The 24,047-nt window shown below is 50.2% G+C and overlaps 1 protein-coding gene across 12 annotated transcripts in view; it reads left to right on the top strand.

Moving 5' to 3' along the window:
• The window catches only part of LOC132401301 (NACHT, LRR and PYD domains-containing protein 3-like), a 44,945-nt gene extending 33,823 nt beyond the window's left edge, over positions 1 to 11,122 (top strand). For all 12 annotated transcript variants that reach the window (XM_059983418.1, XM_059983415.1, XM_059983414.1 and 9 more), the window contains 4 exons: positions 6,472 to 6,558; positions 6,714 to 6,884; positions 7,040 to 7,207; positions 7,370 to 11,122. In XM_059983418.1, coding sequence (XP_059839401.1) covers positions 6,472 to 6,558; positions 6,714 to 6,884; positions 7,040 to 7,207; positions 7,370 to 7,457 — 514 coding nt within the window. In that variant the 3' untranslated portion in view covers positions 7,458 to 11,122. The remainder of the gene's footprint in view (positions 1 to 6,471; positions 6,559 to 6,713; positions 6,885 to 7,039; positions 7,208 to 7,369) is intronic.
• The last annotated feature ends 12,925 nt before the right edge of the window (positions 11,123 to 24,047 follow it).

Raw genomic sequence — 24,047 nt, 5'->3', positions numbered from 1 at the left:
CTATTCCCCTTCCTCCCGTGGGAACACACACTCCCATTCCCCTTCCTCCCGTGGGATCATACACTACCATGCCCCTTCCTCCCGTGGGATCACACACTACCATGCCCCTTCCTCCCGTGGGATCACACACTCCTATTCCCCTTCCTCCCGTGGGATCACACACTCCTATTCCCCTTCCTCCCGTGCGATCACACACTCCTATTCCCCCTTCCTCCCGTGGGATCACACACTCCTATTCCCCTTCCTCCCGTGGGATCACACACTCCTATTCCCCTTCCTCCCGTGGGTTCACACACTCCCATCCCCCTTCCTCCCGTGGGATCACACACTCCTATTCCCCCTTCCTCCCATGGGATCACACACTCCTATTCCCCTTCCTCCCGTGGGATCACACACTCCCATCCCCCTTCCTCCCGTGGGATCACACACTCCCATCCCCCTTCCTCCCGTGGGATCACACACTCCCATCCCCCTTCCTCCCGTGGGATCACACAGTCCCATCCCCCTTCCTCCCGTGGGATCACACACTCCTATTCCCCCTTCTTCCCGTGGGATCACACACTCCCATCCCCCTTCCTCCCGTGGGATCACACACTCCTATTCCCCTTCCTCCCGTGGGATCACACACTCCTATTACCCTTCCTCCCGTGGGATCACACACTCCCATCCCCCTTCCTCCCGTGGGATCACACACTCCTATTCCCCTTCCTCCCGTGAGATCACACACTCCCATCCCCCTTCCTCCCGTGGGATCACACACTCCTATTCCCCTTCCTCCCGTGGGATCACACACTCCCATCCCCCTTCCTCCCGTGGGATCACACACTCCTATTCCCCCTTCCTCCCGTGGGATCACACACTCCCATCCCCCTTCCTCCTGTGGGATAACACACTCCTATTCCCCTTCCTCCCGTGGGATCACACACTCCCATCCCCCTTCCTCCCGTGGGATCACACACTCCTATTCCCCTTCCTCCCGTGGGATCACACACTCCCATCCCCCTTCCTCCCGTGGGATCACACACTCCTATTCCCCTTCCTCCCGTGGGATCACACACTCCTATTCCCCTTCCTCCCGTGGGATCACACACTCCTATTCCCCTTCCTCCCGTGGGATCACACACTCCTATTCCCCCTTCCTCCCGTGGGATCACACACTCCTATTCCCCTTCCTCCCGTGGGATCACACACTCCTATTCCCCCTTCCTCCCGTGGGATCACACACTCCCATTCCCCTTCCTCCCGTGGGATCACACACTCCCATTCCCCTTCCTCCCGTGGGATCACACACTCCCATCCCCCTTCTTCCCGTGAGATCACACACTCCCATCCCCCTTCCTCCCGTGGGATCACACACTCCCATTCCCCCTTCCTCCCGTGGGATCACACACTCCCATCCCCCTTCCTCCCGTGGGTTCACACACTCCCATCCCCCTTCCTCCCGTGGGATCACACACTCCTATTCCCCCTTCCTCCCGTGGGATCACACACTCCCATCCCCCTTCCTCCCGTGGGATCACACACTCCCATCCCCCTTCCTCCCGTGGGATCACACACTCCCATCCCCCTTCCTCCCGTGGGATCACACACTCCCATCCCCCTTCCTCCCGTGGGATCACACACTCCTATTCCCCTTCCTCCCGTGGGATCACACACTCCTATTCCCCTTCCTCCCGTGGGATCACACACTCCCATCCCCCTTCCTCCCGTGGGATCACACACTCCCATCCCCCTTCCTCCCGTGGGATCACACACTCCTATTCCCCTTCCTCCCGTGGGATCACACACTCCCATCCCCCTTCCTCCCGTGGGATCACACACTCCTATTCCCCCTTCCTCCCGTGGGATCACACACTCCCATCCCCCTTCCTCCCGTGGGATAACACACTCCTATTCCCCTTCCTCCCGTGGGATCACACACTCCCATCCCCCTTCCTCCCGTGGGATCACACACTCCTATTCCCCTTCCTCCCGTGGGATCACACACTCCCATCCCCCTTCCTCCCGTGGGATCACACACTCCTATTCCCCTTCCTCCCGTGGGATCACACACTCCTATTCCCCTTCCTCCCGTGGGATCACACACTCCTATTCCCCTTCCTCCCGTGGGATCACACACTCCTATTCCCCCTTCCTCCCGTGGGATCACACACTCCTATTCCCCCTCCTCCCGTGGGATCACACACTCCTATTCCCCCTTCCTCCCGTGGGATCACACACTCCTATTCCCCTTCCTCCCGTGGGATCACACACTCCCATTCCCCTTCCTCCCGTGGGATCACACACTCCCATTCCCCCTTCCTCCCGTGGGATCACACACTCCCATCCCCCTTCCTCCCGTGGGATCACACACTCCCATTCCCCTTCCTCCCGTGGGATCACACACTCCCATCCCCCTTCCTCCCGTGGGATCACACACTCCTATTCCCCTTCCTCCCGTGGGATCACACACTCCTATTCCCCTTCCTCCCGTGGGATCACACACTCCTATTCCCCTTCCTCCCGTGGGATCACACTCTCCCATTCCCCCTTCCTCCCATGGGATCACACACCCCTATTCCCCCTTCCTCCCGTGGGATCACACACTCCCATCCCCCTTCCTCCCGTGGCATCACACACTCCCATCCCCCTTCCTCCCATGGGATCACACACTCCCATTCCCCCTTCCTCCCGTGGGATCACACACTCCTATTCCCCTTCCTCCCGTGGGATCACACACTCCCATTCCCCTTCCTCCCGTGGGATCACACACTCCTATTCCCCTTCCTCCCGTGGGATCACACACTCCTATTCCCCCTTCCTCCCGTGGGATCACACACTCCTATTCCCCTTCCTCCCGTGGGATCACACACTCCCATCCCCCTTCCTCCCGTGGGATCACACACTCCCATCCCCCTTCCTCCCGTGGGATCACACACTCCCATCCCCCTTCCTCCCGTGGGATCACACACTCCCATCCCCATTCCTCCCGTGGGATCACACACTCCTATTCCCCTTCCTCCCGTGGGATCACACACTCCTATTCCCCTTCCTCCCGTGGGATCACACACTCCTATTCCCCCTTCCTCCCGTGGGATCACACACTCCCATCCCCCTTCCTCCCGTGGGATAACACACTCCTATCCCCCTTCCTCCCGTGGGATCACACACTCCCATCCCCCTTCCTCCCGTGGGATCACACACTCCCATCCCCCTTCCTCCCGTGGGATCACACACTCCTATTCCCCTTCCTCCCGTGGGATCACACACTCCTATTCCCCTTCCTCCCGTGGGATCACACACTCCTATTCCCCTTCCTCCCGTGGGATCACACACTCCTATTCCCCCTTCCTCCCGTGGGATCACACACTCCTATTCCCCTTCCTCCCGTGGGATCACACACTCCTATTCCCCCTTCCTCCCGTGGGATCACACACTCCTATTCCCCTTCCTCCCGTGGGATCACACACTCCCATTCCCCTTCCTCCCGTGGGATCACACACTCCCATTCCCCCTTCCTCCCGTGGGATCACACACTCCCATCCCCCTTCCTCCCGTGGGATCACACACTCCCATTCCCCTTCCTCCCGTGGGATCACACACTCCCATCCCCCTTCCTCCCGTGGGATCACACACTCCTATTCCCCTTCCTCCCGTGGGATCACACACTCCTATTACCCTTCCTCCCGTGGGATCACACACTCCTATTCCCCTTCCTCCCGTGGGATCACACTCTCCCATTCCCCCTTCCTCCCATGGGATCACACACCCCTATTCCCCCTTCCTCCCGTGGGATCACACACTCCCATCCCCCTTCCTCCCGTGGCATCACACACTCCCATCCCCCTTCCTCCCATGGGATCACACACTCCCATTCCCCCTTCCTCCCGTGGGATCACACACTCCTATTCCCCTTCCTCCCGTGGGATCACACACTCCCATTCCCCTTCCTCCCGTGGGATCACACACTCCTATTCCCCTTCCTCCCGTGGGATCACACACTCCTATTCCCCCTTCCTCCCGTGGGATCACACACTCCTATTCCCCTTCCTCCCGTGGGATCACACACTCCCATCCCCCTTCCTCCCGTGGGATCACACACTCCCATCCCCCTTCCTCCCGTGGGATCACACACTCCCATCCCCCTTCCTCCCGTGGGATCACACACTCCCATCCCCATTCCTCCCGTGGGATCACACACTCCTATTCCCCTTCCTCCCGTGGGATCACACACTCCTATTCCCCTTCCTCCCGTGGGATCACACACTCCCATCCCCCTTCCTCCCGTGGGTTCACACACTCCCATCCCCCTTCCTCCCGTGGGATCACACACTCCTATTCCCCTTCCTCCCGTGGGATCACACTCTCCCATCCCCCTTCCTCCCGTGGGATCACACACTCCTATACCCCTTCCTCCCGTGGGATCACACACTCCCATCCCCCTTCCTCCCGTGGGATCACACACTCCCATTCCCCCTTCCTCCCGTGGGATCACACACTCCTAATCCCCCTTCCTCCCGTGGGATCACACACTCCCATCCCCCTTCCTCCCGTGGGATCACACACTCCCATCCCCCTTCCTCCCGTGGGATCACACACTCCTATTCCCCTTCCTCCCGTGGGATCACACACTCCCATCCCCCTTCCTCCCGTGGGATCACACACTCCCATCCCCCTTCCTCCCATGGGATCACACACTCCTATTCCCCTTCCTCCCGTGGGATCACACACTCCCATTCCCCCTTCCTCCCATGGGATCACACACTCCCATCCCCCTTCCTCCCATGGGATCACACACTCCCATTCCCCCTTCCTCCCGTGGGATCACACACTCCCATCCCCCTTCCTCCCGTGGGATCACACACTCCCATCCCCCTTCCTCCCGTGGGATCACACACTCCCATCCCCCTTCCTCCCGTGGGATCACACACTCCTATTCCCCTTCCTCCCGTGGGATCACACACTCCTATTCCCCTTCCTCCCGTGGGATCACACACTCCCATCCCCCTTCCTCCCGTGGGATCACACACTCCCATCCCCCTTCCTCCCGTGGGATCACACACTCCCATCCCCCTTCCTCCCGTGGGATCACACACTCCCATCCCCCTTCCTCCCGTGGGATCACACACTCCTATTCCCCTTCCTCCCGTGGGATCACACACTCCTATTCCCCTTCCTCCCGTGGGATCACACACTCCCATCCCCCTTCCTCCCGTGGGATCACACACTCCCATCCCCCTTCCTCCCGTGGGATCACACACTCCTATTCCCCTTCCTCCCGTGGGATCACACACTCCCATCCCCCTTCCTCCCGTGGGATCACACACTCCTATTCCCCTTCCTCCCGTGGGATCTCACACTCCCATCCCCCTTCCTCCCGTGGGATCACACACTCCCATTCCCCCTTCCTCCCGTGGGATCACACACTCCTAATCCCCCTTTCTCCCGTGGGATCACACACTCCCATCCCCCTTCCTCCCGTGGGATCACACACTCCCATCCCCCTTCCTCCCGTGGGATCACACACTCCTATTCCCCTTCCTCCCGTGGGATCACACACTCCCATCCCCCTTCCTCACATGGAATCACACACTCCCATTCCCCCTTCCTCCCGTGGGATCACACACTCCCATCCCCCTTCCTCCCATGGGATCACACACTCCCATTCCCCCTTCCTCCCGTGGGATCACACACTCCCATCCCCCTTCCTCCCATGGGATCACACACTCCCATCCCCCTTCCTCCCGTGGGATCACACACTCCCATCCCCCTTCCTCCCGTGGGATCATACACTCTCATGCCCCTTCCTCCCGTGGGATCACACACTCCCATCCCCCTTCCTCCCGTGGGATCACACACTCCCATCCCCCTTCCTCCCGTGGGATCACACACTCCTATTCCCCTTCCTCCCGTGGGATCACACACTCCCATTCCCCTTCCTCCCGTGGGATCACACACTCCCATCCCCCTTCCTCCCGTGGGATCACACACTCCTAGTCCCCCTTCCTCCCGTGGGATCACACACTCCTAGTCCCCCTTCCTCCCGTGGGATCACACACTCCCATTCCCCTTCTTCTCGTGGGATCTCTCTTCCCCATTACCTTTGCTCCTGCAGATTCTATCTCCCCATCCCTTTTGCTCAGCTGGGGTCCTTCCAGCATCTCTTGTTGACACTCTCCGAGGTACAAATCTTCCTCATTGTGGAACTTTCTCCCATCCTTCAACCCTGCCCCTCCCGACCCTCAAGTGTCAGTACCACTTTTCCAACCCTCGGGGAATGGGACAGAATATGGGGAGTTTACAGGGTCACACCGACAGATTAAATTACCAATATTTGGAATACCCTGGAGCTGGGCAGTGAGGGACATTGACAGTCATGGGAACTCTGATCAGTGATTTACTGAAGGGTTTAATGTTTCCTGTAATATCCGAGTGAGAGAAATTCCCTCAGACCCACAGTTTGAATCACCGTTCATCAATTTGTCTGTTTAGACTTGGGCAGAATAAACTGGGAGATTCGGGAGTGAAACTGGTGTCTGCGGCTCTGAGGAACCCGGAGTGTAAAATACAGAAACTGCGGTAAGTACCAGACTGTGGGAGATTGTGTTTACAGTCACTGGGTGTCTGACACTGAACATTAATGTGATCAGTAATTGTGTTACTGATAAACACTGGGGATGTGTACCCTCTCCTGTCTTTCTGTGTCCTTCACCCTCACTCTCTGTCATCTCCAGGCTGAACAATGTTGGTCTCACAAATTCGGGTGCTGAAGATCTTGCCTCCGCTCTCAGTACAATCCCGTCACTGACGGAGCTGGACCTCAGTGATAATGAACTTGGAGATTCGGGAGTGAAACTGGTGTCTGCGGCTCTGAGGAACCCTCAGTGTAAAATACAAAAACTGTGGTAAGTACCAGACTGTGGGAGATTGTGTTTGTAGTCACTGGGTGTCTGACACTGAACATTAATGTGATCAGTATTTGTGTTGTTGATAAACACTGGGGATTTGTACTGTCTCCTGTCTCTCTGTGTCCTTCACCCTCACTCTCTCTCATCACCAGGCTGAACAATGTTGGTCTCACAGATTCTGCTGTTGAGGATCTCGTCTCCGCTCTCAGTACAATCCCATCACTGACGGAGCTGATTCTGGGATTCAACTCGCTCACAGACCAATCTGTCCCCGCTCTCCGCCGCCTCATTCTGACCCACCCGAGTCTGAAGCGGATCGCGTGAGTGTTTGTGTTAATGTTCTGTGTGATAAAATATCAGTGGTACCGCAGGTTTTCTGGTGATATTTGTCAGTGAGTGCTGTTGAAACGTTAACCCCAGTCCCGTTACTGACTCTGTTGTGTAATTTGTTTATTTTATCTTTATTCCTCCATCTTTTTCAGTATGTGGGGGAATCGGTTCAGTGGGACCAGGAGGATGGAACTGACATTTTTGCAGGATCCCAGACCTGGACTGAGAGTGATCCTGTGAACATCCCCGTCCGCGGGATGGGGACGTTTAGACCGATTCCCCGCCTTCCCCTTTGACGGCTGCGTGCCGGTATAATTTCCAACGGTTCTATCGGAACTGGCTCCAGTCTCGTGGTTTGTGACATCCGGATCGTTCCCACAGTGACGTATTTCCGCCTGTTGTCCAGCGGTGCAGATTCCACCGGATGTTCGCATTCGAGACTCCCCACGTGAGACCCTGGGGAATTACACAGACAGGAAGAGCCCGGGGGCCGGACCTCAGTCTGGGACAACAATGTCCTGAGGTGGGATTATCCAAGGAGAGAATCCATTTGGTCCCTTTGCGCAGGACAGTCTGGCTGGTATAATGATGTTAAATTGGCAAATACCTTGGCAGTGACGCTGGATCTGCGGTGATCTCAGGCACAGCCCTGAAGTGTGATTTTCTAATCACCGGTTCCCTGATGCAGAGTGTCGGTGAGAAATGGGACTGATTATTCAACCGGTCTCTCATTGTCGTTGGTCTGTTAATTGTGTGTGACTCTGTGAATAGGGAACATTTATTCCCGCACGTCAGCAGCTCACGCATTAATTTACATTTGTCATGATGAAATCAATAAAGTGCTGTAACTTCCTGTCTCGGTGTCGGACTCGAGTCTCATAAGAGGAGAAGCAGTGACCTGGGGTTTCTGCTGCCCCCCCCCACGCACCCGATGAACTGCAATAATGGGTCTTAGCTCCTCACGCTCGTACAGCATCATTTCAGCTCCAGGCTCAGGGATGCCAGTCTGGTGTCTGGTCCTCAGGACCTCCTCACTCCCCATCCCCATCCAGGCTGACCCCCGCCTCCTCACACCACAGATATGCGCACTCTCTTGACCCCCATCTTCCTGCACACTCTCCATGCTCCCACAGACAAAAACGACAATCGGTTGGAAGCTCATATAAGGTCTAATTTCTGACCTGTGTCCCCAAAGGGAATGGAACAGAAGCAATCAACATAGGGTGTCAGACACAGGCTGAAGCTGTGTCGGCATCGTTTGCCCAATCTCACTCTGGGATGTTGAATTACAATATTCCTGAATCAGACACAGAGTGAAGCTCCCTCCACACCGTCCCATCACACACTCCCCAGATCAGACACAGAGTGAAGCTCCCTCCACACCGTCCCATCACACACTCCCAGAGTCAGACACAGAATGAAGCTCCCTCCACACCGTCCCATCACACACTCCCAGAGTCAGACACAGAATGAAGCTCCCTCCACACCGTCCCATCACACACTCCCAGAGTCAGACACAGAATGAAGCTCCCTCCACACCGTCCTATCACACACTCCCAGAGTCAGACACAGAATGAAGCTCCCTCCACACCGTCCCATCACACACTCCCAGAGTCAGACACAGAATGAAGCTCCCTCCACACCGTCCCATCACACACTTCTGGGGTCAGACACAGAGTGAAGCTCCCTCCACACCGTCCCATCACACACTCCCTGAGTCAGACACAGAGTGAAGCTCCCTCCACACCGTCCCATCACACACTCCCAGAGTCAGACACAGCATGAAGCTCCCTCCACACCGTCCCATCACACACTTCTGGGGTCAGACACAGAGTGAAGCTCCCTCCACACCGTCCCATCACACACTCCCAGAGTCAGACACAGAATGAAGCTCCCTCCACACCGTCCCATCACACACTTCTGGGGTCAGACACAGAGTGAAGCTCCCTCCACACCATCCCATCACACACTCCCAGAGTCAGACACAGAATGAAGCTCCCTCCACACCGTCCCATCACACACTCCCAGAGTCAGACACAGAATGAAGCTCCCTCCACACCGTCCCATCACACACTTCTGGGGTCAGACACAGAGTGAAGCTCCCTCCACACCGTCCCATCACACACTCCCAGAGTCAGACACAGAGTGAAGCTCCCTCCACACCATCCCATCACACACTCCCAGAGTCAGACACAGAATGAAGCTCCCTCCACACCATCCCATCACACACTTCTGGGGTCAGACACAGAGTGAAGCTCCCTCCACACCATCCCATCACACACTTCTGGGGTCAGACACAGAGTGAAGCTCCCTCCACACTGTCCCATCACATAGTGTTTCCTTTGGACTACACTGGTGAGGCCGAGAGCGGGCAGCTCATACGGCTTGTGATAATGATGACCATTGCCCATGTCCTTCCGAGACTTACTGATGTCAACCACCATGGAGACTGAAATACCCCGCTCAGCCAGTTTACTGATGCATTCACCAAAACCCAGACCTACCCCGACCGAGTCTGCCAAGGACTCAATGGGAAAGCATGACAGTATCACCAGCTCTCCACCTGCATCCGGGTTCCTAAACGCGGGAGTCGTCTATCACACTAACCTGCGGGTCATATCGGCACAGACGGTGAAGGCGAGAAAGGAAAATACAGCAACACCTTTCGGATAACCGCAAAACCATAATTCTTCAAACTTACTATCCACACCCTGTACATTCTCAAATTACTGATTACAGAAGACAAGTAACACGAAGAGCAGTGTGAGCTGCGTTAATGACCATCATCCAGTGGCTCTCACATCTCTGGTGATGAAATGTTGAGGGGTTGGTCACAGTGAGAATGAACTCCTGCCTCAGCAAGGACCTGGACCCACTGCAATTTGCCCATCACCACAATAGGTCTACGACAGATGTGATCGCACGGCCTTAGATCACCTAGACTATACAAACACCAAGAGAGTTCTGCTAAACAACTGACAATTGCACCTTCACCCACTCCTCACTGGAGACGACTGTCTATACCCGTGACACAGGAAATCACATCACTGTCACTCTCCTGATAGCGTGTCTGACCTGCTCACCTCTGGGTATCCTCCCTCACCAAGCCTCTTCCTCAGTCACCATCTGTGAGTGTGACAAGTTAAAGGATAAGACACTAAAGATCTGTTAGGTTCAAAAATTGTTTAAAAACAGTGAAAACACATGTTAAAAAGGGCTAAAATACTAACAGGTATTTAATTCATTTAATTGTTTCTTTCATTCTTTATTGTGTAAAGTTAAGCCCTGATAGTATTATCAGTGATCTGCAGAGTAGCCTTGATCTGCTAGCCAGAGGTCGATTGCTTCTGTCTCCACCCAAATACCCAGGTGATATCTCGGTACTTTCTTCACTTGAGTAAATTCTCAATGAGGAAACCACCTCATGTCTTTGTCGTGATTATTTCTCCCCGTTTTTGAGGTATGTAGTTGGTAATTTACGCTGTTAAAGGGGTCATGATGACTTTCTAATGTGTAAAGTGCCAAGAGAGTGTTTATGTAACATTCGACTAAGTAACAGTAATGTTTGCCGAGTGTATTAAAGCACGTGTGTGAGCGAAGCCGCCGCCATTCTGTGTACCGATACCGCGTGTTTTGCTGCTGTGTGAGTTTACATGTGCACCTTTGTAATTGCATTTTGCACAGTTGTTTGTGTATTATTAGTACCTTTAAGTTGTGAGAGTTTACTGAGCTAATGCTACACATGCACCAGTAACAGTAGAGAAAATGTGAATGATGTCTTGGAAATACTATGTATTGCTGTAATTTACAGAGGGTATGTATTCTGTTGTGACCAATTTGTTGTGAAGATATGTTTTTTTGTAATTTGTGTATATTTTGATGACTTGAGTAAATTCTCAATGAGGAAACCACCTCACGTCTTTGTCGTGATTATTTCCGTTTTTCAGGGGCGTAACATGAGATTATAATTAAACAAAAACAATTAAAACGATCTATCAGACAGCTCCTGTACCCCTCCACTCCTGACCATGCTTCGCTGGTTAAATCTCTCCCTTCTCAGCCCCTTCCTTTTTCCCCTTTCCCATTGTAACTGCAGATATGCCAACAGATCCGAATCCGCTGTACAAACCCGTGTCCTTCTTTGATGCAGAAGTCACAGACCACCGCCCACTCCCCACCCGTTTCCTAATCTGCACTCGCGGCCCATGACGGTGACAACTGTTTCCAACTCTGGGGCTTTGTAACAAGCACAACATTAACAGCAAGACCAGTCAGTGATTAATATAAAGAGAAGAATTGCTGCTTCCTAAAAGGACACGCGAGCTTCCGATACAACGGACCAGATCCTCCCTTGTCTCCTCCTTCATTTGACCCTGGTCACGGAACATCTGATCATCCCACTTTCTCACATCACCACCCTACTCCACCCCCAATCGCCTACTGTCCCACACCTTTCCGATCCCTCACCCCGCACCCACATGTCCACCTCTCCCCACACACATAGACAGATCCCCAAACCACAAACCTCAAACCCCTTCCCCGCTTTGGGAGCCACAACTAATTGATCCCACAGCCTGGGCTTGAGAGCAAAGCTAAAAGCACGACTATGATACTGGAGAGCGCGAAGCCTCCAGTCGATGTTTCCAGTTGAGATCGTACTTCATGACTGAGAAGGAAGGGGAGAAATATCTGAATAAAACGGGGCGGGTGAGGAAAGGCTCACTTGAGGGTGATAGTTGAAGCCAGGTAGGTGGGAAATCTCAAGAGCAGGAGGAAAAAAAATAATAGGAGAGGAGATTAGACAATAGGAGAAAGGGATGGAGGAGTGGACCCAGGGAGAAGTGAAAAGCAGGTGAGAGGAAGTAAATTGTGAATTGCTGTCTGGACAATGGAGAGAGTTCGGCCTTGCCATCCTTTCACTAACATCCGTGAACTCCACACCAAATCTATCCAAATGAAACTGGGCGAACTTCAATACTGACAAATATAATAGTCAAGTCACTTTTTATTGTAATTTTGACCATAACTGCTGGTACAGTACACAGTAAAAACAAGACGTTTTTCAGGACCATGGTGCTGCATGAAACAGTACAAGAACTACACTGAACTGTAAAACAACACAAAAACTCCACGAGACTCCAGACCTACCCAGGACTGCATAAAGTGCACAAAACAGTGCAGGCAGTACAATAAATAATAAACAGGACAATAGGCACAGTAGAGGGCAGTAAGTTGGTGTCAGTCCAGGCTCAGGGTATTGAGGAGTCTGATAGCTTGGGGGAAGAAACTGTTACACAGTCTGGTCATGAGATCCCGAATGCTTTGGTGCCTTTTCCCAGACGGAAGGAGGGAGAAGAGTTTGTATGAGGGGTGCATGGGGTCCATAATGCTGTTTGCTTTGCGGATGCAGCGTGTGGTGTAAATGTCTGTAATGCCAGGAAGAGAGACCCCGATGATCTTCTCAGCTGACCTCACTATCCACTGCAGGGTCTTGCGATCCGAGATGGTGCAATTTCCAAACCAGGCAGTGATGCAGCTGTTCAGGATGCTCTCAATACAACCTCTGTAGGATGTGGTGAGGATACAAAGGAAAAATAGATTCCCAGAACATTCACAAATGGGACACGTGAGTATACCATTGGAGACACGACACTGAAACATTCAGTAGTGTTTGTGGAATTACCCAGGGAGCAGGAAAATACACTGGGGAGTGGTTATATGGCCCAAAGGGGGAATTCATATGATACAGTTAATTGTATGATTTAGCAGATGCCAACTGGCATGAATAACACACACAACATGCAGATACTAGCAGGAGAATATGGGGATAGAATATGCACAATGGGTGAAACGTGGATAAAACCAGAGGAGATGAGCAATGATAAGCAGGTGCAGCAAATTATTGCGCTGAACACAGGGATATTTTCAGGGCACAAGCATAACTGATGAAAGGTGGATGGCAGTGTGTGCATACAAGGTCCAGACCCCAAACTACAGAAGCAATATGGGTTTCCCAAAAACAAGCAGGTAAGGTGAAGCTTAGTTTGATTAAACAAGGTGTACTGATGCCGGAAGCCTCCACTAATAACTCACCCATATGGCCAGTGGGGAAACCAGATGGTAGATGGAGGTTGACAATAGACTAACCAGAGCTGAATAAAGCAACTTCATTCAGAGCCCCAGCTCCAGAGACAGTGATCGAACCGAATGAAAGAGCGTGATGGTTCATAGTTTTAAGCATAAATTATGGAGTTTTGTCTATTCTACTAGAATGAGAGTATCAACACAATTTGTATTTACTTTACATGGAGAGCAGTATACGTGGACTGCCCTACCACAGGAGTTCCATACGAGCCATCTGTATTTCACGAATGCTTAGGGGTAGGGAGAAAACAGAGTTCAAAACCCCAGTGTTTGGTACAATACATAGTTAATCTTCTCCTGCAGACTGAGACCAAGCAGGAGCATTACCAGCTATTGACAGAACAATTGCAATTATTGGGACTAAAGGTAAACCCTATAAAGCACAGGTGATGAAAGAAGAAGTTAGTTATTCGGGTATGATCTTGACATTGGGAAAACGAGAAATTGATAAGTGAAGTTTGAATAGGGCACGACTGCGCAACCGTGTGGAGGTCGGCCAGTGAGAACAGTGGGAAGAGTGTAAAAGTGAGCAGAGTTGAAAAAGGTGACAGTTATTTCTTCAGCAGTTTGAACGGGGTATGACTGCAAGCGTGTGATGGTCGGCCCGTAAGAACAGCGGGAAAAGTTTGAAAGGAAGGCAGATTTACAGTGCGGGTGACAGAATACAGTGACACAGAGTAGGAAGGCTTTGCCTCAACGGGGATTCAGCGATAAAGGGTCGAGGCCAGGGAGCTTATCTGTTGAAAAGAAAGGAAGAAAATATACAGACAGACAGACAGACATACTTTATTGATCCCGAGGGAAATTGGGTATGTGTGAGAGGCTGTTTTTCTGTGTTTAGTATCAGATGTGGGAGGTCCTAGAGACTCCCAGCCTCCTGGACGACCACATCTGCACCAGGTACGTTGAGCTGCAGCCTTTTAGAGACCACATTAGGGAACTGGAGATGCAGCTCGATGATCTTCGTCTAGTCAGGGAAAGTGAGGAGGGCATAGAGAGGAGCTATGAGAAGTGGGTAACAGTCAGAGAGGGAAGGGCAAGAAGCAGGTACCAGAGAGTACCTAAGTGGCAGTCCCCCTCAACAATAAGTATTCCTGCTTGAGTACTGTTGGGGGGGATATGCTACCTGGGGGAAGTTATAGAGGTTGTGCCTCTGTCACAGAGTCTAGTCCTGTGGCTTAGAAGGGTAGGGAAAGGAAGAGAAAGGCAGTAGTGATAGAGGACTCTATAGTCAGGGGGGCAAACAGGCGGATCTGTGGACACAGTAAAGAAATGTGGGTGGTAGTTTGCCTCCCAGGTGCCAGGGAGCGGAATGCTTCTCATCGCGTCCACGATATCCTTAAGTGGAAAGGAGAAAAGCCAGAGGTCGTGATACATATTGGTATCAACAACATAGGTAGGAAAAGGGAGGAAGTCCTGAAATCAGATTACGGGGAGTTAGGAAGGAAGTTGAGAAGCAGGACCTCGATGGTAGTAATCTCAGGATCACAACACGCTGGAAGAACTCAGCAGGTTGGGCAGCCTCCATGGTCGAAGGGTCTTGGCCCAAAACGTTGACTGTTCATTTCCATGAATGCTGCTCGACCTGCTGAGTTCCTCCAGCGTGTTGTACGTGTTGACTGGACCACAGCATCTGCGGAGTATTTTGTGTTTAGTAATCTCGGGATTACTGCCTGTGCAATGTGACAGTGCGAATAGGAATAGGATGAGGTGGAGGATAAATGTGTGGCTGAGGGACTGGAGCAGGGGGCAGGGATTCAGATTTCTGGATCATTGGGACCTCTTCTGGGGCAAGTGTGACCTGTACAAAAAAGATGGGTTGCACTTGAATCCTAGGGGGACTAATATCCTGGCAGGGAGGTTTGCTCAGGCTACTGGGGAGAGTTTAAGCTAGAATTGTTCTGGGGTGGAAACCAAACTGATGAAACTGGGGAAGAGGCAGTTGGCTCACAAATAGAGAAAGCTTGTAGACAGTGCGAGAGAGAGGATAGGCAGGTGATAGAGAAGGGTCGTGCTCAGACTGACGGTTTGAGATGTGTCTGTTTTAGAGCGTGGATCAGTACTGCAGATATGATTTGGTGGCCATTACAGAGACTTGGATGGCTCAGGGACATGAATGGTTACTTCAAGTGCCGGGTTTTAGATGTTTTAGAAAGGACAGGGAGGGAGACAAAAGAGGTGGGGGCGTGGCACCGTTGATCAGAGATAGTGTCACGTCTGCAGAAAAGGTGGATGCCATGGAGGGATTGTCTACGGAGTCTCTGTGGGTGGAGGTTAGGAACAGGAAGGAGTCAATAACTTTATTGGGTGTTTTTATAGGCTGCCCTAGAGTAACAGGGATATCAAGGAGCAGATAGGGAAACAGATTTTGGAAAGGTGTAATAATAACAGAGTTGTCGTGGTAGGAGATTTTAATTTCCCAAATATCGATTCAGATGGAGTGGAGTTTGTTAGGTGTGTTCAGGAAGATTTCTTGACACAATACATAGATAAGCCTACAAGGGGAGAGGCTGTACTTGATCTGTTATTGGGAAATGAACCTGGTCAGGTGTCAGATCAATCAGTGGGAGAGCATTTTGGAGATAGTGATCATAATTCTGTCTCCTTTGCAATGGCATTGGAGAGAGATAGGAATAGACAAGTTAGAAAAGTGTTTAATTGGAGTAAGGGGAATTATGAGGCTATCAGGCAGGAACTTGGAAGCTTACATTGGGAATGATGTTCTCAGGGAAAGGTACAGAAGAAATGTGGCAAATGTCCAGGGGATATTTGTGTGCAGTTCTGCATAGGTACGTTCCAATGAGACAGGGAAGTTATGGTAGGGTACAGGAACCGTGGTGTACAAAGGCTGTAGTAAACAAGAAAAGAAAAGCTTCCAAAAGGTTCAGAGAGCTTGATAATGTTAGAGATCTAGAAGACTATAAGGCTAACAGGAAGGAGCTTAAGAAGGAAAATAGGAGAGCCAGAAGGGGCCATGAGAAGCCCTTGGGGGGCAGAATTAAGGAAAACTCCAAAGCATTCTACAAGCATGTGAAGAGCAAAAGGATAAGACATGAAAGAATAGGACCAATCAAGTGTGAGAGTGGGAAAGTGTGTATGGAACCAGAAAAAACAGCAGAGGTAATTAATGAATATTTTAAATCAGTATTCACTATGGAAATAAATACTTGGTGATTGTAGTGATGACTTGCAGCAGACTGAAAAGCTTGAGCATGTAGATGTTAAGAAAGTGGATGTGCTGGAGCTGTTGGAAAGCATCAAGTTGGATAAATCACCCAGATCAGATGAGATGTATTCTAGGCTACTGTGGGAGGCAAAGGAGGAGATTGGTGAGCCTCTGGCGATGATCTTTGCTTCATCAATGCATTTGGGACAGGTTCTGGAGGATTGGAGGGTTGCAGATATTGTTCCCTTATTCAAGAAAGTGAGTAGAGATAGCCCAGGAAAATATAGACCAGTGAGTTTTACCTCAGTGGCTGGTAAGTTGATGGAGACGATCCTAAGAGGCAGGATTACTGAACATTTGGAGAGGTATAATATGAGTAGGAATAGTCAGCATGGCTTTGTCAAGGGCAGGTCGTGCCTTATGAGCCTGATTGAATTTTTTGAAGATGTGACTAAACACATTGATGAAGAAAGAGCAATAGATGTAGTGTATATGGATTTCAGCAAGACATTTGACGAGGTGCCCCATGCAAGACTTATTAAGAAAGTAAGGAGGCACGGGATCCAAGGGGACATTGCTTTGAGGATCAAGAACTGGCTTGCCCACAGAAGGCAAAGAGTGGTAATAGACAGGTCATATTCTGCATGGAGGTCTGTCAACAGTAGAGTACCTCAGGGATCTGTTCTGGAACCCTTACCCTTTGTGATTTTTATAAATGACCTGGATGAGGAAGTGGAGGGAATGGGTTCATAAGTTTGCTGATGACACAAAGGTTAGAAGTATTGTGGATAGTGTGGAGGGCTGTCAGAGGTTACAGCGGGATGTCAACAAGATGCAAAACTGGGCTGAGAAGAGGCAGATGAAGTTCAGTTTAGATAAGTGTGAGGTGGTTCATTTTGGTAGGTCAAATATGATGGCAGAATATAGTATTAATGGTAAGATGGCAGTGTGGAGGATCGGAGAGATCTTTGGGTCTAAGTCCATAGGACGATCAAAGCAGCTGCGCAGGTTGGCTCTGTGGTTAAGAAGGCACATGGTGTATTGGCCTTCATCAATCATGGAATTGAATTTAGGAGCCGAGAGGTAATGTTGCAGCTATATGGGAGCCTGGTCAGACCCCACTTGGAGTACTGTACTCAGTTCTGGTCACTTCACTACAGGAAGGATGTGGAAGCCAAAGAAAGGGTGCAGAGGAGATTTACAAGGATGTTGCCTAGATTGGGGAGCATGCCTTATGAGAATAGATTGAGTTAACTTGGCCTTTTCTCCTTGCAGTGACGGAGGATGAGAGGTGATCTGACAGAGGTGTATAACATAATGAGAAGAATTGATCATGTGGATAGTCGGAGGCTTTTCGCAGGTCTGATATGGCTACTGTGCTGTCTTTACCACAGTTATTTAGTTTATAATATTTTTGCTTAGTAATTCATTTGTTAGTATTTTCTAGTTAGAATTAGAAGTGTTTAAAGTATATTCATTGCATGTAAAATATGTCGGCGTGTGATGACGTAACATCCGGTTTCGCCGCGTCTTGTGGGAAAATACCGGTTTGAGATCAACGCGAGGGTGGGGGGAGCTCACCACGAGGCACACCTGAGCAGAAGTTGTTTTGCAGGCATTAGAAATCACAGTGAGAGCAATGCTGTAAGTTAATAGATAATCGATATATTGAACTAAGATGTTAATGCCGATCCTGTTAAAAGTAACGACGGTCGATAATGTTTATGCTTTCGTTAGTTAAAGAGTTGTGGATAGTTTGCATGGAAGTGTATTTAAAGTAGTCAATGGAGCAGGTAAACTCTCCCTGAATACTGCACCTTAGTGTAATGTAGTTATAGTCACCTTTACAAGTATTTACAATTGAAATGTGATGTTAAGGAAGGAACAAATACTGTATCAATCTTGTATTGTTTTATCAATAGTTTTCACCATATGTTAATGTGAAGAGTGAACAGTAAATGGTTAATCTTACTGCGATCTGGTTTCATTGACTGTGGTTTATCTCGACATTGAATTCGGCGTTATTAGTTACACCCGAAGGAGAACGTTACAGTGGAAAAGCGGCATTATCAGGTGTTTCAAGTGCTGCAATGTCAGCTCGATCCAGCATCAAGTCGACGCCGCCCAGCGACAAGGGCAGTAAACCGACATCAAGTAAGCCCACCCAGGCGTTATCAGGTGTTCCAAGTGCTGCAATGTCAGCTCGATCCGGGATCAAGTCGATGGCGCCCAGCGACAAGGGCAGTAGAGCGGCATCAAGTAAGTCCACCCAGGCAAGAGCCAAGGCAGAAGCCGCCAGGGTGCGACTGCGTTACGCCAGACAAGAAGCAGTTTTGAAAATGGAACAGGCCACCAGAGAAGCCGAAATCCAGAAGGAAGCGGCCGCCAGACAAAGGGAAGCGGCCACCAGAGAAGCCGAAACCCAGTTGGAAATGGCAAAAATATCGACAGAGTTGCAAGTGCTGCAGCTAGAAAGAGAAGAAGAAGCTGCCAAGGCGGAAGCAGAGTACATAGAAGAAGCTGAAGGGTCGCATGATCTGACCGAAGTAAGATCTACTTTAGAAAGGACCAGATTGGAACGCACAAGCGACTATGTACAATCTCAAATAGACAGGCAGGCTCGTCTCTCCTCTCCATACGTATTCGATAACTTCCCCAGCTACGAGGAACCTCAGAGAGGCACGATTGCATCACATCCATACGAGGAAGACAATTTACCCTCGTGACTCCGTGATGAAGTCAAGAATGAAAGAGCTGACAACCAATACTTCTCGACACCAAACTTACAAGATTTGGTGCGAAGAGGTGCAGAGGTCGAATCCAGGATGGCAAATTCCATAAGAAACGTACGGTCTCAGTCACATAGGCACCAACGTACTTCTCCGGCCCGCATGCCGCTTACAAGTGATCCCGTGATGCAGTGTTTAGCACGACGGGATCTCGTCACTTCGGGACTGTACCAGTTTGATGATAAACCTGAAAGTTACCGTGCATGGTACTCCACATTCACCAATGCGATCGATGGAGTCCAGCTCAGCGCAACCCAAAAGTTGGACCTTATGGCGAAATGGCTGGGAGAAGAATCACGCGAACAGGTGAGACGCATACGTTCAGTGTACATCAACAAACCCGAGCTAGCCTTAAGCGAAGCGTGGGAGAGACTTTGGGAGAGATATGGGGCCCCCGAAATTATTGAAGCGGCGCTATATCAACGTCTGGAAAACTTTCCTAAGGTGTCAGCCAAAGATCACTTTAAGTTAAGAGATTTCGGAGATTTACTCATGGAGATCCAAGGCGCCAAAGAAGATGGCTACTCAGCTGGTCTAGTATACCTAGATACTCCATCCGGGATTAGACAAATCGTGGACAAACTTCCATTTGGGCTGCAGGACAGGTGGCTGACTGTTGCCTCAGAGTACAAGGAAGGCCACGGTGGTCGATTTCCTCCCTTTAAGCACCTCACTGAGTTTGTGCGCAAGGAGGCAAAGAGACGAAACGACCCTAGCCTCGTGGGTACAGGAAGCAGTACGATTTACACCAAGCCAGGTGGATCCTCTTCGAATGTTTTCAACATTGATAAACCCATGTCAGTGCTCAAGACCGAAGCCCTTACAACTAACAACGACCCTAGCAAGAATTGTCCATTGCATAACAAACCTCACCCCCTCAAAGGATGCAGAATGTTTAGGGAAAAACCCCTTGCAGAGAGGACGGCCCTTCTCAAGGAGAAAAGAATATGTTTTAGATGCTGTTCCTCAACCTCTCACCTCACCAGAGAGTGTACGATCGCCGTGAAGCGTCCAGAATGTGATAGCCCAGATCACGTCGGGGCCATGCATCCCGACCTGTCACCGCAAACCGACAATGCTCCTTCACCCCCACAACAGGACGGCGGGGAGGGAGAGGCTCACCCCAGGACAACAGTTGTCAGCTCGAACTGTACAGAAGTTTGCGGTCAAGCTCAGTCAAGTCGTTCTTGTTCCAAGATCTGCCTCACTAAGGTGTACCCTAAAGGAGCCAAAGACAAGGCCATCAAAGCCTATGTGATTCTGGACGATCAGAGCAATCGCTCACTAGTCAGTCCAGAGTTCTTTAAATTGTACAACATTGAGAGTGAGCAGTTCCCATACTACCTCAAAACTTGCTCAGGCAACATGGAAACCCAAGGAAGGAAGGCAGAAGGCATCCAGATCGAGTCCCTGGATGGTAAAGTCGTCATCTGTCTCCCTCCGCTCTTAGAGTGCAATGGAATCATGAATAACCTCACTGAGATCCCGACACCAAGTGCGGCGCTACACCAGCTACATCTCCACCACATCGCCAAGCACATCCCAGAACTGGATCCAAAAGCGGAAATACTCCTGCTATTAGGAAGAGATGTAATCTGGGTACACAAGGTTAGGCAGCAGGTCAATGGACCACACAACGCCCCCTTTGCACAACGCTTGGATCTAGGCTGGGTGGTGATAGGAGGGGTGTGCCCTGAAGACGTACACAAACCGATGGTTAACACACTCAAGACCAATGTGCTAGAGAGTGGCCGCCATTCAATCTTTCAACCCTGCCCGAGTGTCCCGTGCATTAAGGAAGCACAACAAGACGTTAACAAGCGTAAAGTAACTGACGAGACGCCAGGTCAGTCAGTTTTCGTTCAAACCGAGCACGGAAATAAACATGCACAATCAGCTCAAGATGCCATTTCTTTAAAAACAAAGGACACCAAGATGAAGCAAATAATGGGGTTGCCCCATTGCCTTTCAGAGAACCACGCCAGCGCTCACCAGATAACAAAGAGCAGGCAGTCAAACGGTTCACGTCCTTACGGAAAACCCGGAAAAGGAAACCTGAGATGCAGCAACGCACCCGATTGACCCACGAGGTACTGTGCACCCTAATGGCAGAGGTCACAGCCATTATAAACGCACAACCACTCCTACCTGTGTCTTCTGACCCAGAAAACCCCTTCATACTTTCGCCATCAATGCTCCTTACGCAGAAGGCAGGAGCTCCCCCTCCACCAGGAGACTTCTCAGTCGAGGATTTGTACACAAAGCAATGGAGACAAGTCCAGGCAAATCAGCTCTGGTCTCGCTGGAGACAAAAATATCTACCTTTATTGCAACAGAGACAAAAGTGGACAGAACCCCGCAGGAATCTTCAAGTTGGAGACTTAGTCCTGCTCAGGGACAAGCAAATCGCCCGCAACAGCTGGCCAATGGCCAGAATCACTGCTACATTCCCTAGTGGGGTTGGACATGTCAGGAAGATCGAATTGAAGACTACCGACCAAGGCGATGTGAAAATTTACCAAAGGCCAGTTACAGAAGTTATTCTACTTCTACCTAATGACTGATTAAGAGACTAAGTTTTGTACTCTGTTCATTGTGACCTTACGAAGGTCAAGCGGGGAGTGTGCTGTCTTTACGACAGTTATTTAGTTTATAATATTTTCGCTTAGTAATTCATTTGTTAGTATTTTCTAGTTAGAATTAGAAGTGTTTAAAGTATATTCATTGCATGTAAAATATGTCGGCATGCGATGACGTAACATCCGGTTTCGCCACGTCTTGTGGGAAAATACCGGTTTGAAATTAGCGCGAGGGTGGGGGCTCACCACGAGGCTCACCTGAGCAGAAGTTGTTTTGCAGGCATGAGAAATCACAGTGAGAGCAACGCTGTAAGTTAATAGGTAATCGAACTAAGATGTTAATGCCGATCCTGTTAAAAGTAACGACGGTCGATAATGTTTATGCTTTCGTTAGTTAAAGAGTTGCGGATAGTTTGCATGGAAGTGTATTTAAAGTAGTCAATGGAGCAGGTAAACTCTCCCTGTATACTGCACCTTAGTGTAATGTAGTAATAGTCACCTTTACAAGTATTTACAATTGAAATGTGATGTTAAGGAAGGAACAAATACTGTATCAATCTTGTATTGTTTTATCAACAGTTTTCACCATATGTTAATGTGAAGAGTGAACAGTAAATGGTTAATCTTACTGCGATCTGGTTTCATTGACTGTGGTTTATCTCGACATTGAATTCGGCGTTATTAGTTACACCCGAAGGAGAACGTTACAGCTACCACAAGAGGACGCTGGTTTAAGGTGCTGGGGAGTAGAGACAGAGGATATGTCTGGGGTAAGTGTTTTTATGCACAGAGTGGTGAGTGCGTGGAATGGGCTGCCAGCAACGGTGGTGGAGGCGGATACGATAGGGTCTTTTAAGAGTCTCTGGGACATGGGCATGGAGCACAGAAAAGTCGAGGGCTCTGGGTAACACTAGGTAATTTCTAAGGTAAGAACATGTTTGGCATAGAGTTGTGAGATGAAGGGCCTCTATCCTTCTGTAGTTTTTCTATATTTCTATGTTCCTAATTTTTATTCACTTTCCTCCAGCCTCATTGGAGAGGAACAGTGAAACCTCAAGTGAAAAACAGCAGGAGGTGGCCATTCAGCCCCTCTAACCAACAAAAAGATGGCGGCTGCTCTCCCATCTCAGCTCCATGTTGCTGCCTGATCCTTGTTACCTCGATCCCTTCAGTCTCCACACATCTACCGACCTCTGTTTTTTATGTGAGGACCATCACCAAGTCTTCACCGCCCTGTAGTGTTCTCGTGCAGTGTATAGAAACTCTGAACTAATCACCAAGTTAACTGGAGCCAATGAAGACAGAGTCGCTGTAAGATTAACCGTTCACTCTTCCACATTAACATATGGTGAAAACTGTTGATAAAATAATACAAAATATATACATTATCTGTTTCCTCCTTGGCATCACATTTGCATCATAAATACTTGTAAAAGTAAAACTACAACAGACTATTTTTTTCTGCTGGTGAAGCAAGTTTATTATCGTGCTCAGTTTGAGCGAAGACTAGCTGTCCCAGTGTCTTCTCGGTTACTTTGATACACTTGTAAAAGCCTTGTGTGCTTCCTTGATACACATAAAGCTTGTGCAGGGTTGAAAAATTGAATGGCGGCCACTCTCTTGCACGTTGGTCTTGAGCGTGTTGACTGTCGGTTTGCGTATGTTGCCAGGGCACACTTCCCCTATCACCACCCAGCCCAGATCCAGGCGTTGGGTGAAGGGGGCGTTGTGTGGTCCACTGACCTGCTGCCTGACTTTGTGCACCCTAAGAATGTCTCTTCCAAGTAGCAGGAGTATTTCTGCTTTTGAATCCAGTTCTGGGATGTGCCTGGCAACATGGTGGAGATGCAGCTGGTGTAGCACTGCGCTTGGCATCGGAATCTCAGTTCAGTTATTCAAGATTTTGTTGCACTCCAAGAGTGGAGGGAGACAGATGACAACTTTACCATCCAGTGACTCGAGCTGGAAGCCTTCTGACTTCCTGCCAGATGTTTCTGTGATGCCAGGGCCTTTCTCTCAACAAAGCGTTTTTTTTCTAAATGTTCTGCATTTTTTGAGGGGGTGGGGTTTGTTGTGCAATGGACAATTCTTGCTCGGGTCATTGTTAGTTGTGGAGAGTTCGGTTTTATGCACTCAGACGGGTTTATTGATG

Source organism: Hypanus sabinus, chromosome 10 (assembly GCF_030144855.1).
Source record: "Hypanus sabinus isolate sHypSab1 chromosome 10, sHypSab1.hap1, whole genome shotgun sequence".
NCBI lineage: Eukaryota > Metazoa > Chordata > Chondrichthyes > Myliobatiformes > Dasyatidae > Hypanus > Hypanus sabinus.
This window is presented reverse-complemented; position numbering and strand designations above follow the sequence as displayed.